This window comes from Nesoenas mayeri (assembly GCF_963082525.1).
Source record: "Nesoenas mayeri genome assembly, chromosome: 21".
NCBI classification, from domain to species: Eukaryota; Metazoa; Chordata; class Aves; order Columbiformes; family Columbidae; genus Nesoenas; species Nesoenas mayeri.
This window is the reverse complement of record NC_137571.1, coordinates 2,034,249-2,050,911: the sequence shown is the minus strand read 5'-3', so window position 1 is coordinate 2,050,911 and position 16,663 is coordinate 2,034,249. Positions and strand designations below refer to the sequence as shown.

At 45.3% G+C, this 16,663-nt stretch overlaps 1 protein-coding gene across 1 annotated transcript; it reads right to left on the bottom strand.

Moving 5' to 3' along the window:
- Positions 1 to 1,517: 1,517 nt before the first annotated feature.
- ZMPSTE24 (zinc metallopeptidase STE24) lies at positions 1,518 to 10,123 on the bottom strand (the record flags this gene model as incomplete). Its single annotated transcript, XM_080357682.1, has 10 exons — positions 1,518 to 2,842; positions 2,976 to 3,119; positions 3,198 to 3,302; positions 3,618 to 3,778; positions 4,351 to 4,492; positions 5,031 to 5,183; positions 7,341 to 7,457; positions 7,822 to 7,908; positions 8,918 to 9,064; positions 10,007 to 10,123. 10 exons carry the CDS (start codon positions 10,121 to 10,123, stop codon positions 2,618 to 2,620), a joined length of 1,398 nt encoding a protein of 465 aa, XP_080213808.1. The 3' UTR covers positions 1,518 to 2,617.
- Positions 10,124 to 16,663: the final 6,540 nt, after the last annotated feature.

The window sequence follows — 16,663 nt, the reverse complement described above, 5'->3', positions numbered from 1 at the left end:
CTCACCCCAACAAGTTTCTTCTCATCTTCAAGTGGAACCTCCTGTGTTCCAGTTTGCACCCACTGCCCCTTGTCCTGTCCCTGGTTGTCACCAGCAGAGCCTGGCTCCATCCTCCTGACACTGCCCCTTTCCATATTGATCCCCAGGAATGAGTCCCCCCTCAGTGTCCTCTTGTCCAGCTCCAGAGCCCCAGCTCCCTCAGCCTTTCCTCACACGGGAGATGCTCCACTCCCTCCAGCATCTTGGTGGCTGCGCTGGACTCTCTGCAGCAGTTCCCTGTCCTGCTGGAACTGAGGGGCCACAGCTGGACACAAGATTCCAGGTGTGGTCTCCCCAGGGCAGAGCAGAGGGGCAGGAGAACCTCTCTGACCTACTGACCACCCCCTTCTAACCCACCCCAGGTCCCATTGGCTTCCTGGCCACAAGGGCCCAGTGCTGGCTCATGGTCACCCTGCTGTCCCCAGGACCCCCAGGTCCCTTTCCCCTACGCTGCTCTCTAATAGGTCATTCCCCAACTTACACTGGAACCTGGGGTTGTTCCTGCCCAGATTCAAGACTCTACACTTGCCCTTGTTCTATTTCATTCAATTTTTCCCTGCCCAGCTCTCCATCCTGTCCAGGTCTCTGATGGCAGCACAGCTTCCAGTGTCACCACTCCTCCCAGCTTGGTGTCATCAGCAAACGTGCTCATAAATGTTCTGCTCAGGTTCCCTTGCGTTGAATTATTAGCTAAAGGTTCCAGAAAAACCCACTCTTGCTATTTTTCTTGCCTCTCTCCTCAAAACTGGTCACTAACAAGAAGGGACAGGTGGCTCATCCTAGTAGACGGTGTCACCAGGCTGGTCCTGTGCCTGCGCAGACACTGGAGGAGGATTTAGATCCTTGGGGCGGCGGCAGCTGCACAGGATTGAGGTTTGATTTCAACCGTTCTCACGACGCACAGGAGATCGCGGGGCTGCGACGCGGAGCTGATGCGTTCCAGGCGTCTTCACAAGCAGAAGGTCAACAAGGCACGTGCTGAGAAGCGACTGGAGCAAACTGGAACCAGCGCTGAACCCTTCGATGATGAAATCCAGCTGGGAGAACTGCAGACACCAACCCCCAACAGTGACAGGGAAGAAAAGGAAGTGACAGGCAGTTCCAAAAACAATACTGTCTTCACCTGCAACACAAGGAGTTTCAAATATTTCGTGCTTCCTTCATTATTATACTCTCCTTTTGTTTGTGTTGTAGTAGACACAAAAATAATTATTGAGTCTGTTTTAACCGTTTGTCATGCCCATTAGGTTTCTCAGAGCACATTTAACATATTTTCCATAGGTTTACATCAACCAACATCTCAAACTCGAAACGTGACACATTCATTTACTCTTCTGAATTGACAGATTTGAGTTAACACTAGTTTGTTGGTTTTTTTTTTTAAGGGCCATTTATTAAATGTGGTTAGAATGACAAATATTTGTAAAACTGCCACCTAATTCCATATCTGTAGCTTAACTTCATATTCACCAGGGTATAAATACAATTAGAATAAGGCATACAAAGGACTTCCAGCAACATCTTGTGTCTTGTTGCACCTGAGACATCATGCCCATCATCTTTATAAGGCATTTTTCCCTGTCACCAGAAAAGCAAATTTCATCTGACAGTAACTTACTCTGACATCTGGAACAATGAGAATTCACTTCGACGTCTCTTTGTACAGAGCCAGCACAACTTTTTAATTTACTGCAGATATAAAAATCTGATTTTGACATGATGTGCATTCAGTTCAGAACATTTCTATGGCACATATACACTTGTATGACAGCAAAAGTAAATTTAATTCCACCTTTCATAAAAAAAATCTGAAATAATCAATGCAGAAGCCATTTCCACAACTATTTTGTTTGCCCTTCACTAATATATATGAACAAACTGTGTCTTGGGCTGGTTACATCAGAGCAATGATGAGGAATATTTTCTAAGTATCCAGGATTCGTATTAATGGAAGGAGGACAAACCCCCTCTGAATGAAAGTTTGGCTCTGATTCACTGTCTGAGCAACCAGACACTTCCACATACGCCAAAAATGTAGCCAAGGAGGTTTTATTAAGTAGCTTTCTCAATGACGACAGACACGAATCCAGAAGAAAGGCCTGTACTTGCATTCAGCTTTTTGAAAACACAAAACCAGGGACTGGCGAGTACAAATGTTGTTCTACAGGAAATCACGTCGCTCAAACCCTCTTCGTTGTGAAGAAGGTTGAGACGGGGAAGTGTCACAGAACGCGGAGGACGGGAAAAGGATCAAAAGCAAACTGAAGAAATAGGTGCTTTGAAGGCTGTACTTTTGTTTTCCTCCCTTTTCAAGTCTATACTATGATATGGAGATAAAACCCAGTGTGTGTGTGTGGGGAAGGTCCTCACCTGGTACTTTTTCTAAATTAAGTTCCACAGTTTTGTTTCTGTTAAAAAAGAAAAAAAGGTAACTGATAATTTAATTCAGGGTTCTCAGCTCTGCGGTGCTGTTACCATCGCACTTAACTGGCATCACCCATTTTAAAAAAGAAATTTAAAAGCAGCTCTGGACTTTGCTCTGAAGATGGAAGCGCTATTGGTGAATCAACGACTCCCGTCACTCCTGTTTCGCGTCTTTCAAGGCCTGAAGTCTCTCCAGGAGGGGCGGATGGGAGTAATGCCACATGGAAAAGATCCAGTCAGAGACAGGGAATCCTAAATTATCTTTGTTTAGCTTGATCAAAGCAGAATACAGGTCTTTAGCCTTCCCAAGCTCTTTGGCGAATGCATCTGCTTGGAACTCGAATCGTCGGCTTAATACAGTCAAACAAAACGAGAGAACCTGTGGACAGAAACGTATTCAAAATTATTTTACAATTCAGCTGCCTGTACGTCCCTTACAATATCAGTAAATATGACTCTATCTCCCTTCCCACTTTTTTTAAATAGTATGATACGTCTTGAAAATAATTTACCTCGTTGTAAGGTGAAAAAATGAACTGGAAAATAATCATCAAGCCTATCAGGGTGGGCTGAGTATCATAGAACCCAAATGCAGCAAAGAGTTCCTTCCGACCAATTAACACGGCAAACAAGAAGAAGCAGAGGAAGGAATTCATCTAGAGAAGGGAAACAACGTTATTGATGAAGATAAAAACATTATGGAGTAAACAGACCAGCAGTTCATCACAACTCACCTGGCTAATGATGATGTTTTTGACAGTGTGACCCAGTTTCCAATGACCCAATTCGTGACCAAGCACAGCCAGAACTTCTTCATTTTTACATCCCTGTTTCTTATTCTGAGGGAATAACGAAGCAGAAGTAGCATCAGGCATGAATGAACGCAACTGAATACTTTTCTTACCAATTAGTTTGTTTTTTCCTGGGTTGTTCCCTCCAACCAGTGGGTTTCTACGTCACTTTGGTGCCATCTGCACCACCCACAGAGCTCCAGAAATTCCAATTAGGAGCTCAGGGACACTTTGGTGTTGAAATCGTTAGGATTTGGCTTTTAGCAACTCGCTCAGGATCTTCGATACATTCAGCAAACACAAGAGAATATCTCACCAAGGAGTTAATGTAAATAACATGATGAAAAAGCAAGAAAAACTCACTTTGGTTTTAGACTTTGTCTCTTCATTCTCACCATCTTCCCCTTCTGCTGGCTCTTTGTTCAATGCAGAATAATCTTCCAGAAGGGTGTCGAAGAGAACTATCCGCTTATTCTTGAAGAATCCATAAAAATAAGCATTGCTATGAGAAGAACGCTTGGAACCTGATGGGGAAAATTGACATTAAAGACCATGACCTGAATAATCACAAGCAATATTACATAGAACAGATCCTTCCAAAGCAATTCTCAAGGTCCCCAAATGAACAATTCTTTCAATGTGCCAGCAAAGATGATTCAAAAGAGATATGGATGGAGAAGTTGGCAACAGGTAAGCAGAAGATGAACTACAGATATCAAGCAGTTCCTCAAAATTATGTTGGTTTGTGTTGTGGTTTAACCTCAGCTGGCAACCAAGGACCACGCAGCCACTCGTCCACTGCTCCCCGCCGGTGGGATGGGATTGCTCTGGTTTTTGCAGCAAAAGATAAAGATACTTCAAGTTGAAGGTATTTGTATGAGCTGCATGAACTCCTTAGGACCCAAAAATATCCGTTTTTCCCTCACAAGCCAAGCTGCAGCGTGGTAATGGGAACCTTCAGCAATTTATTACAATATTTCGACAATATTATAATAGCTGAGGAATATAAACAACAGCCCTAGTACAGCACTCACAATCAAAGCTAAAAAGCCACAAATTCAAAACGACAAAGTCTTTTTATTAAAAAACATCCCACCTTCAACAACATACACCTTGGTCAATGGGAAGTCGATGCTCTTGGCCATGGTTTCAATTTGTTGCTTGAGCTCTCCCTCGGGAAGTGGGATGAATTTATCAAATAAAGGTGCAATATAGTCTGCGTAGATTGTAACGAGCACCTGCAAACACATACAGATATTAAATACAGATATTCTTTTAAAGAAAAGATGGCAAGAATAAAAGTCGTCAATGACTGGGCTAAAGGAAGCTACGGAAAACGTTCTTCACTTTCAGAAAATCCTGTCTTTTCTTTCAATCCTGAAACTACCAGTTCTTTTAAAATTTTAGCTTAATCCTTCTATGAAAACTCAGTCTTTAAAGCCTTTAAGACTAAAGACTTAAAAATATGAGCCAGATATCACATGAGACACTAATATTTCCCCCATTTTGCAAGTCACAAGACTGCACTAGATGGACGGAGCAGTAGCTCAAATGCTGAATGATGATTTAAGAAAGAAAAAGAACAATTCTTTGAGAAGCACTGATCAGAATCTGCATGAAATGTTCTTGACCAAAGCACATTCTGCCTTGGCAGTTGAACTTGTGCCCTTTCTGTATCTAAGAAAAAGCAAAACCCATCAGCACATAGGGCTGGATTTCCGGCATCTATTCTAAAGCGCCTTGAATTTGGAGAAAACCCAATTTTCTCATACTCACCAAGGAAACAACTAATGTGAAGAGCCAGGCGTAGATAAAGAAATAGTCTCCTCCTATTTTAATAATGTAAAGCAGAAGGGATGTCACTGGCAACAGGATACACTGAGTGACAACAAACTTCTTGATGGCGTCCTTAAGAAAGAACCCCAGTGTCTGCAAAGAAAGGAGATGGGTGTATTTTCAGCGTAAATATCGATGTGCCGCGGCGGTTCGTGAACTGAGCCCTTCAGCGGATGTGCAGAAACAAAATAAGATGAATCCCAAACCAGCAAGACCGACGTGATTGAAATCGGGGCCTGTTAAATAAAGGTGGAAGAAGCTTTTTCACCAGCTCTCCTGGGAGCTGTGGCTCCACAGCCACACGGACCCCACGCCAAATCGGATGCACTTTTCCTTGGTAAGATCTGACCCAAACCCTTATTTTATGTTCACATATACACTTCATTAAAGGAAGAAATAAAAATTTAAGCATATCTGTCCCTTAATTCCTTTACCAGTCTGTATCCTTGACATTACAGGATTTTTAGAGCATAGGAAACTCTTGAGGAAGCGTAGCTACCGTAAAGTATTTTTGTCTTTAAACAGCTGCCTCCATTCATCTTAACTTTTAGTTACCACTAAGCTGATTGTCTCAACTGGAAATATAAAGAAGTCATATTAAAGACCTTCAGATACATATTGGGCGTTTTACTCCAAGCTTCCACTGACAAGCAGTTACTACTCAGGTAAGTGTCTTAGGTTTTAAAATTAGCATAACTTTAATAGCTCTTTCACAATCTAGGAGCAGAGCTCTAAAATCCAACGGCGTCTCATCTTTGACCAACTCCTTCCTGCTTTCTACAGCAGATATGACTTCAGGACAAATCTTGGTTTTCAACAAGCTGCTCCGGTGGAAGAACGAGTCCATCTGAAGACTGAGAACCACCGCTAGAAATTCCAAACTCTAGGCCAGTACCAGGTGTGAATTTGGCTCGTTCACAAAAGGACCCAGCCCGTTAGTCTGAAATGAAAGACGGAGACTTGACTCTGTTCTAAGACACGTGGTACCTCAAAGTTTGGATGGGAGCTGGACTCAGCCTCCAGTTCTTGGCATGAGGACGAGCGCAGCGAAATAAACCTCATAAAAGATGCCACACAGGTGGCTCAATAAAGCACCAAACGCTCACAGGAGTCAGCGCTAAGTCTTCCTTTTTGCATCTGATGAGGCGCAATGACTGAAGCACCCAGAGAGCTCTGCCCCACAGGGAAAATGTTCAGAGGCTACACCCAGAATCCTCCTTCCCCTCTGAAGCGCACAGAGAAACCACGTGGATTCTGTAAGCTCTTGAAAGACACTTTTAAAGAAGCTCAAGCTGCTAAGTTAAGTGTTTGACTCTCTGCATAGAGATAGGACTTGATCAAGGCCTGATCAAATCAAGCTCTCCATCCATCTGCTCTAATTCTAGCGCTTTACAATCTCGATACCGTCAGTCAACAGACTTTTGTGTCTCGGAAATAGAGCTTGCAGATCTGGCACCAAGAAGGGAAGGAGATCTCCAGGACCACGGCTCAGAGCCGCCTGGGATATGAACGGCCACGTGCACCATCATTCTGACAAGTATCTACTTGCTGGTGAGAGAAAAAAGTGATTGTTGAAAGTGACACCTGTGTTTTTAGAAGCACAGGGGTTTTTTTATAAGACTAGAGAGCTAACCAGAGTATAAAAGAAGGAGTTCTGAGCTGGCTACAAGGCTTATGACTAGTGCAATCTTCAGATTTGCTTCCCAAAGACTGGAGCAGGATCAAAATGTCCACCACTAAATAACTGACGTGAACCAAAATACTACGGGCTGGGTTGGGAGCTACGCGCTTCTCTTTTAAATATGATTGAGAGAGGGTACAAACTGCATCAGCGCTGCTTCTCCTCATTTATTGTCTTGCTTGTTTTATAAAAAGGAATAAGAAATATCAGTTTAAAAATATACCAGGAATATAACGAGTTTCGAAACAAACTGATCCTGCTTCTTTGGGTCAAGCTCAGTCTTCCTGCCTCCATAAAAACTGGAAGATGAAACTGTAGACTGGGTTCAAAAGCAGAAAACAAGTCTTATGATCTGGCATGAAATGGCCAATGTGTCCCAGATTGAGGTTCCTCTCCCAAAAGGAAAATCTGATCTCGATGATACTGGAACAGATTAAACTAAAGTGGTGAGAGACATTCAGAGAGCCAGGGCTGATGTTGAGTGAGTACATGAGTACGAAAAAAGAGCTGAATTCTCTATTTTAATTAAGGCTGATAGGTTAGGTCAGTGTAAGCGCGATCTACGATACCTGTTGATTGAAGCCGTGCTTCTCTTCTATGATAAACGTGTTATACAAACTCCATGGGAGACCGGTCACCGCACTGAAGAGCGTCGCGAGCAGCAGAAATACCAACGACTGAACGATCTAAACAACCACAAAAATAAATCTCAAACTTCTTACCCTTTTACTGTGCAGGAAGATCACATGTAGGTTTAGTAAAAAGACAACACGCAAAGTAAAAGCCCCTAAAACCCTTTGACTCAAGTAGTTTTGACTCTCATATGTTTTTAACAAACAAGGCTGTTTTAATTAGTTGGCTAATTTAAAAGTCATATGCTGTTATCAGTTCTCAGACTCACGCAATCATTCTGTTCACCAGAAAATTCTTTTTACTCTATTGTACCTGTAGCTAAATCTCACTTTAAGTAAATGCAAGCTTAAAATTAAAAAGTATTATCATTATATAGCTCATGGACCAAATCTTCACTAAAATGTCAAGACTCCTTACCTCATATTCTGGTCCAAACCCAGCACGACCAGAGATCCGACCAGAGAGATTCCAGAGAAAAGGAATTCCCCCGCAGAGGAGAATCATCTTGAAAACAAAACCACAAAGGCAACATGAAACAGATTCGTCTTATTCTGCTGAAATGTCAGCGTGATAAGGACCTGCTGAGGTGAACAGGGAAAGTTTTTTCTTCGCTCGGCTGGAATCTGATGATCCCAGGGTGAATTCTGAGCCAGACACAGCTCAGCACCACAGAACGGAGCAATAACTCATCATCACGTACACATGAAGAAAGAGCTGCACGTGGCCTAAACATCAGGGGATTGTGGAACAGAATTGTGGAATCATTTAGGTTAGAAGAGACCTTTAAGGTCACTGTGTCCAATCATTAACCCAACACTATCAAATCCGGCCTAAATCAGGTCTTTAAATGCCACATTTACACATCTTTTAAACCCCTCCAGGAATGGTGACTCCACCACTACACCTCCCTTACATAATTCCAAATGGGACCTCAACGTTCGGCCACAAATTTTGCAACTTTAACATCAAATCCATCATGGAAACTCTACGAAAGTCCAGGAAAATCCTGCAAAGAATGAAGCACCAAGCACCAAGATGTAAAACTTTACCCCAACGAAGAAACCCTGCTGCAAGGGTATCAGGAAGAAAATACAGCTGTAGATAATTTAGCTCTAAGAAAATCTTATATTAATGGAGCCACAAAGAAGAAATGAGATTAGAGAGCAAGCGAAGGCTGTGCTTTTCCTACACGGGCAAAATCACAGAGTGGTTTGGGTTGGAAAGGACCTTTAAAGATCACCTGGTCCAACCCCTCCGGCAGGCAGGACCACGAACCCGCAGTTGCAGAATAGCTTCATTTTTCAACAGTATTTTGCACTCCTGTTTTCATAACTGACCTTTTAGTGCTCTTCCCGTTCCCACAGGTTTTTCTTTCTACCTTCGACTTCAATTTTATCTAAAAATGAAAGCGGCTGCATCCCTTCGAATACAGAAAAAGGTCCATATTTGCAACAATTAAAAATAATTCTAGTGAAAAGTATTGTATGAAGGCAAGAGCAGCTCCGGTACTTACGGTGCCCTCGACCTCGGAATACAGGCCTGACCAAAAGCTGAAGGTGCTTTTGTCCAGCTGGTACAGACGAGACTTTTCAAACGTTTCCGAATCCATGATCTGCCCCAATTCCTGCGGCACATGTGTTGTCGTTCTGTACACCCGCCTCTGGAAAATTGGAAAAGAAACTTCCAGTCTATATCTGACATTTTGAGGAGATAAATAACATGTAAAAGCGACACGTAAGGTGATCCCATGGGCCACCACGGAGAGTTGAAACAAACAGACAGAAAAAAGCAACACAAAATAACAAATACTGCAGTTGGAAGAGACCCTCAGGATCATCAAATCCAACCATGACCTATGTGTGAACTATTTGGACACTCATTTTTATTTTTCAGGATAACAAGCTGAAATGAAGAAATTCAGAGGGATTTACAAATTGGAAGCTGAATAGCAATCAAAATAAAAGGCCTTAAAAACACGTCAACCACAGTAACAGACTTTTTTCCATAAAATTAGATGTGAACCGGAGCCACTTTAACTTTGATGATCTGCCAAAGAACAAAAAGTTGCTCTGCTTTTCTTTCTAGGTTTTCAGACGGCGCTCGCGGAGTCTTTGCACTATAGAGCACCTTCTGGTTTCGGGTGCATTAACTTCCTCTTAATGTGTCTGAAATAACGTCTTTGAAAATTTTGACATGCATCTATACTAAGAAGTAATTGATGTTAGTTATAATTGCTTAGTTTCTAACTGACGTCTATTAATGATTAGTTAAATACAAACTAAGCTCTCTGCTGCTAAACAATGTATTTAATTCATTTTCAGTCTCCCTCTTTTCCAGAAAGATCTAAAACTTGAAAAAGATCTCGTTTTGCAGGTGGTCAGGGAGCATTTATCACGCCAATTGGTTCATGGTGGGTACTTCTTTTGTAACTTAACCACAGTCTACATTAACTTAGCGGCTTCTCTGCACTGTCCAGCCCCTCCAGGACCCCCCGGGCGGGCCCTTCCCCCGCAGCCGGGCCTCGAACCGCAAACCCCGCCGCAGCGACAGGGCCCGGCCGCCCCCGAGCCCCCCGGCCCCGCACAGCCCGCGCCGGCCCGACCTGCCGGTGCGCCAGGAACGCCTCCCAGAGGTAGACGGCCCAGGAGAAGAGCAGCACGGAGCAGAAGATGCGCTTCTCGGCCGGCAGCTCTGCCCACAGGTCGCCGGGCAGCGCCATGGCCGCTCCCCGCGCTTCCTTCCGCCCTTCCCGCCGCCGGCAGCGCTGCGGCGCCCCCTGGCGGCCCGGGGGAGCTGCGGAAGGGCGGGAGCGGGGGCGGCGCTGGCGGGCGGTGCGGTGGGTGTGCCGGTCAAACGGCGCCGGACCGGGCCGACTGTGCCCTTATATGTAATTCCAGTTAGCTGAGCAATAGCTACATCCCTCAGCTCCTGCCTCTTGTAACTTCTTACAGATGTCAATAAACAGCATATTAAGCATCAATCCCTGACATTAATTTTAGATCCAGATCAGTCTGCCCACAGAACAACACTAACTGCAATACAGATAACTCAATTTACTCTCATGTGTACAGATGCATCTGAAGGGGGAGCAAGGTGGCACTTTAGTAACGGAACCGGTTCTTATTTTGTAATTATTTCCCCAAACAAATTATTTTGGTACCAAATATAAACATACAAACTCAAATACTGAGCGCAGACACGCAAACTGAAAACCGAGTTCAAATATGCAAACAGATCACAATTACACTTCTTTTTATGCATAAACTGTCCAAACCCAGCCTCCTTCTAATGTTTCAGTAAGCAATTTAACGGTGATATGTTTGCATTGGACATATCAACAAACAAACACAAATACAGGAACCAAACCAGACCAGAACAAGTACAGAAACAAATACAAGAACCAGAACAAATACAGGAACAAATACAGGAACCAACACAGGAACCAATACAGGAACCAGACCAGAACAAATTCAGAAACCAGGATTCAGGAACCACACTGGAATAAATTCAGTAACCAGGATTCAGGAACCAGACCAAATGCCGAACCTGCAGAGGTTTCCCTCCGTCTGACGGACGGCACCGATAGGCTTTACCGATCGGGAGCTCCATGCCCCACCGAGCGTGGCGTTCGCCGCGTCTGACCGGCAGGCTACCAGGATTCAGGAACCAGATGTGGGTACCCAAATAATAATAAAAGCACCGTCTTACCAACCAGAGGTCCGTCGAGAGCAGCGGAGGGTCGGTCGCGTCCGATGCGCTCCCCAAGAATACCTCGGTGCTAGCCGGAGCGGGATCCAGACGCGATCCGCCTCAGCAGTGCCCACGAGGTCCCATCTGGGTCGCCAAAATGTTAGCAAACGAGACACATAACCACGGGCGTAGTTATATGCGGTGCTTTTATTTCAGCGCTGGGAAACCAGGGGTTCGCACCCAAATCTGGCTTCAACCACTGATTCGAACTCCACTACATTTATACAATTTGGTTACATACATATTCATTAGGGTTACAACGTACGTATTGCATATTCATCAGATTACACAACGATTTCACAATATCAGTTGCAACACCTCGGAACTACTCTAAGCGTGCGGTGTCCTCTGGTGGCCGTTCAGGGGGTCTTCAGGATGAAGTAAGGAGTCTTCTTCACCCCTGTACTTTTCACCTTTTGTCACTGCACATGCGCGCTATTCCTATTTTCATTGTGAAATCGTGTAAAATTCTTGGATTTCTTAGATGTGCATTCTCAGCACATCCTATCCTTTCAAGATAAGATAGGACTAACTGAGGACTAACTTTCAGTTCTCTTTTTGTATACAACCTGCAAAGCCTCAAGATAAGGTAAGAATCTTGGATATAGTTTACAAAACTTAGTCACAACTGTCACACATGGGGTTAGTGCATCCTGAGGCGCTGCTTCCTCGGTATTCCTCTGGTTTTCTGTGTCCTGCTCTTTCCCTAGTCCATAACCTGATGTGATTTAAGCGCTACGTGCACAAGGTGATACCACCTGGTGACACAAACCTGACGGAACGGCTTCTAAAATCCCGTCTGCAGCCAATCCGGGGCGTGCGATTGCAACACGGCGGGAAGAGCCTTCTCTGTGCATCGCTTCGGGGAAAGGGCGCACGTCCTGCCCCTCTCTGCTGACTAACGGAGGAGCCGAATTGAGATCGAGGGTCAAAAGGCTTCGCCGCAAACAGACACCAAAGAGCTGAGCTGCCCGCTGCCCAAACTCAGGAGTGCTGTGATCCAGCACTAGAAACGCCATCAATCCTCTCCTGATGCTCTGGTGTGAAGATACAGGGACTGATGTTATGGACGTTCCCTTCCCTAGGTATTATATCCACCAGCACTAGAGGAAAGTGTGTTAAATTGTTAACATATACATTAGTTCACTGCAATTTGATGAGATGGTGGAATTTTACCGGAGACTTTGGTATCGTTCATGCTCCAGTAAAACAAACTAAAGGGCAGCCCAGCCCTGGAAATAAGGACTTGGGGGCTCAGAGCTGCCCACGGAGGATAAAGGAGATTCTGGGTCAGGCCCTGGAATTCCCAGCATCATCTGGAAAAGAATCACACAAATACAGTAGTTTTGCAAAGTCTTGCTATGCTCAGTAATCAGTACTGTGAGCATTAGTGATCAGTCAAACCGTGTTGTACATGAGCACTTGAAGGGTGTAAGAACCCCATATAAAACCACATCCAGGGCGCCCCAGTTCGGCTGCGTCACCTCACGGGCACAGATTAATATTTAGCCTTGTATTTCTATACTTTGCTCCCTGGTGTCTCCTGGGCTGGCACAGGCCAGTTCCAAATGTTCGTTAAGCCCGAGTTGTGGTTTCCCAGGGCCCACTCAGGAACCCAACGGGAGCTGTGACCACAACAGATGGAAACGTTTCTTGTGGAAGCTGCCCAGTGCAGAGGGGGCTGAGGAGCAGGAGCTGGACAGTGATCTCTCCAACGGGGAAAGACCCGCTCGGGATTGTGTCTCCAGAAGAGGCAGAGGAATGGCTTGACGGCAAGGGGGTAGAATTGGTTGGGCAAGGGAAAAAATGATACAATTCCCAAGTGAATCTGGTTGGCTCATGTGGGAATAACGGATGCTCGGCGAGGAAGAGCGTTGCAAATATGCTCAAGCGACTAGAGAAACACATAAATCACACTAATTGTAGTTTAGCCTCGTGTGCTTCACAAGGAGAAGCTCTCTCTGTGTTTAGATAACAGGCCTGTGAAAGAGGCGTGTCGAGGGTTTAGATTGTGGGGTGACAATAAACTGTGGCAGATGTATTGTTAACCCCCTCTCCCCCTTCCCACTCAGCACAGGCGATCGGGAGGGAAAGAAGGACAGAGAGAAGAGAGTTGGAAACATTAAAAATGTTTTACTAATGCTACTGATAAAAATAGAGAAAATAATACAAAATATACAAAACCAATCTTGAAAGTCCCGGCAACTGCAGAGCCGGCAGCCGAAGTCCTGGACTGGACTCTGCAGCCAACCGGAGCTGGATTCAGTCTGTCACTGGCCTCGGTTTGCAGGGACAACTCGCAAGGTCCTCTCCTCATGTTGCCATAGGGAAAATCCTCGTGATCTGCCACTTTTCTGTGAAGTATCACATGAATGGGATAGAATACTTGGTTGGTCAGTTTCAGTTCACTACTTCTCTTGCCCCTCTCATGGGATGTACATCCAACCTTATAGGTGCAGTGACCTCACATTCCATTGCTGTGCCTACCAAAACATGTATCTGGCCTTCAGGAAAGCAGTTGGTAAGAAGACTTTAGCTGACAGGGAAATCCACTAAAAGAGAAACCTGTTTTTAACAAAACCAGGACAGCATGAGATCAAAGATCAAAGCAGTGTGGTCAACTGCACCTACATGAGTCCCCATGTAGAGGTGAAACGAGCAGGCTCGTTGATCTTCACCAAGATATTCTGCAGCTCTGCATCTCCGTTGTGTGACCTCTGCCTCAGGTGCTGTTTCAGAGATCCCTCACTTAATGAGGCAACAGAAATTAATTTGCTCTTTGTGTTGCGTCTGTGGTTTGTGGTCGTTCCTGTGACCTGCCCGTGTGGGCTCACACAGTCAATAACTTCTGAACTTGACCAAGTGCTTTCTGGCAGCACGTGGTGTGCGCAGGATCCTCACAGAGTGGAGGCCAAAGGAGGAGCAGCACATTGGTGGCTGCAAACTTGACCCAGAAAGTGGCGAGTTTTGGACCAAGGATGCTCTAGAAAGTGCAGTAAAACTCGATGTCAGCCCACTGGTGTCCGGAGGCTTGTGCACGGGAGGGACGCCGAGCTCAGCCACGGCCACAGGGAGGTGGGGGATCTGCTGCCAGGATGTCGAGGGAGGTGAAATTTCCCTTTGATCAGCACTGGTGGGGCCAAACCTGCAAGAAAGACGTGGAGCTGCTGGAGAGAATCCAGGGAAGGGCCGTGAAGATGATGGAGGGACTGGAGCGTTATCTGACAAGGAAAGGCTGAGACTGTTCAGCCTGCAGAAGACACATCAATGTGTGTAAACATCTAATGTGAGACAATGAAGATGAGGGAGTGAGACTCTTCTCAGTGGAGCCCACAGCAGGACAGGAGGCAAAAAACCATCAAATTCCATCTGAACACAAAACACACTTTTTACCATGAGGTTTGTTAAACACTGGGACAGGTTGTCCAGAGAGGTTGTGGAAGATATTCCACCTTTGGAGATATTCAAAAGCCATCTGGACACACTCCTGGGGAACCTGCTCTCGCTGATCCTTCTTGAGTGGCAGGTTGGGGCCAAGGAGATGATCTCGAGAGGCCTCTCTAAACAATTCTGTGACCCTGGGCAGCCTGTTCTCACAGGTGAACTCCACAAAGATGCCTTACTCCTTCCTTACTGCCGCATCAGGTCCAAATCCATCAACATAGCATTAACCGGACCATCGAGGAAGGCACAGTTGGAATTCTGCTTCTTCTGGGCCTGGTAACAGGGCACAGGCATTAATTGGGTTAATTAATCAGATCTTGTAACAGTCCTGAAGATCCAGTGGGTGACCTGGTGTAACCTTGGCAACCCAAAAGGAAACAGGCTGGGGAAAGCCAGGGCAGGGGTATTATTCTGACAGAAGCACATCTCACACAGAAACTGATACGATGCGTTATCCATTCCATTGTCTCTAATTTCAGATCCTATGGAATCAAAACATCTTTTTTCATGCTGCATTGTTACCCCACATGCATCTGAATTCCTGCCCTATCTCCAGCTCCCCCTCCCCAAAATACTTTTCACCCGTCTCCATCTGATAACATCAGGAAATCTTCCACCAGTCTTTGCTATTTGGATACTTCCTGCTGGTTGCTGCTGCTGCTCAGCAATCCCGTCTGCACCCACTGACATCGGCCGTTCTTCCCACTATGGGACAACGTGAACTTACAGGCTAGAGCTTCATTCCCTTTCCCAAGCGATGCCCTCCTGCTCTCCCGCCCCCAGTGAAGCTGAGAATTTGAGCAGAAGGCCTGCTTGGCTAATTTTTTTGAATCAGCTGCCACTTACTGGAACAATAAACCTGATTTTTACAACAACAGATTTTCGCAAATCCACCCAAAAGTCAGTATCAAAGTAAACCTTTAGAACTTTTGCCCGTGATCTCTCTGTACAAGCACCTACCCAGAGAGGGAGCTGCAAAGGCCGCAGCAGCGCTGAAAATGGCTTTTAGAAAGTTCCGCCGAGTTCAGGCGGGTTGGGAAAGCGAACAGCGGCACAGCCACCCCGCGGCGCCGGGGGAGCGCGGAGGGGAAGGCATGGAGTGGAAGCTGCGCCAGGCTCCACAAGGGCAGGTGGAAAGGATGAGGAGTCTTCCCAAAGCAACTTTCTAGATGTTCCTGCTGGATGAAGCTCAAGCGGGTGTTTTAACAAAGGAAAAGCATCCTTTTCCTGGGAGAAGAGGTGCAGGACACACACACCTGCACGGGGGTGGGGTTTGGTTTGTTTTTTTTTTTGCTTTGTGTGTTTAAAAATGAGCATCAATCCATTTCTTTGCCCATTCTATAGCCTCTCTTCAGCCGTATATAGTGCACTATGTAGGATCCACACATTGCCCCCACGCTTCAGTCCTTTGTGTCCGTATCCCAGGCAGCGGATTCTCCTCAGACCCCTGGTTATACTTGTCACTTCAAGTCCCAGCAAAACAAACGCCTTACAGAGATTTTCCCTTCCCAGCTTTCCTATCCACGTTCCTTTATTATTGGATAGGTGCAGACTTTGCCGCTGAGGCCGGTCATCTCCGTTCCATCCTTTCACAAGCTCCCAGAGGTCTCTTTCCTCACTGCTTCTACAGAAAAGGTCTTCTGGAGCTGCTCTAATAATTTGGAACTTTTTGTTTTTAATACCGACTAAACAAGTATTTGGCTGCTTTTTCTCCCTTGGTGTGTTTTGCAAGCAGCCCCTTGACTGCCTCCTAATAGCTGCTTTTTTTCTCCTTGCAGTGCGGTATCGTTGGCTCCAATTCTACTCGAGTAAGCTCTTTTAAGTCCTTTTTGAAATGAAATACACTTGCACAACACACGTTCCATAAAGTCACCGGTTTGGCTGCTGGCTCTGGGACTCCCTGTTGCAGACATCCAAATCCTTCACATGAATCAGCATTAATAACTTGTATCTTTGAGCTGCAGCCCCATGAGAACTGTAATGCTAGAAAGGTGTTTAATTGGATGTTACCACGTTCATTTTCTGATGTTTCAAGGTATTAAATAAATTCACAGAAGTGCCAGCG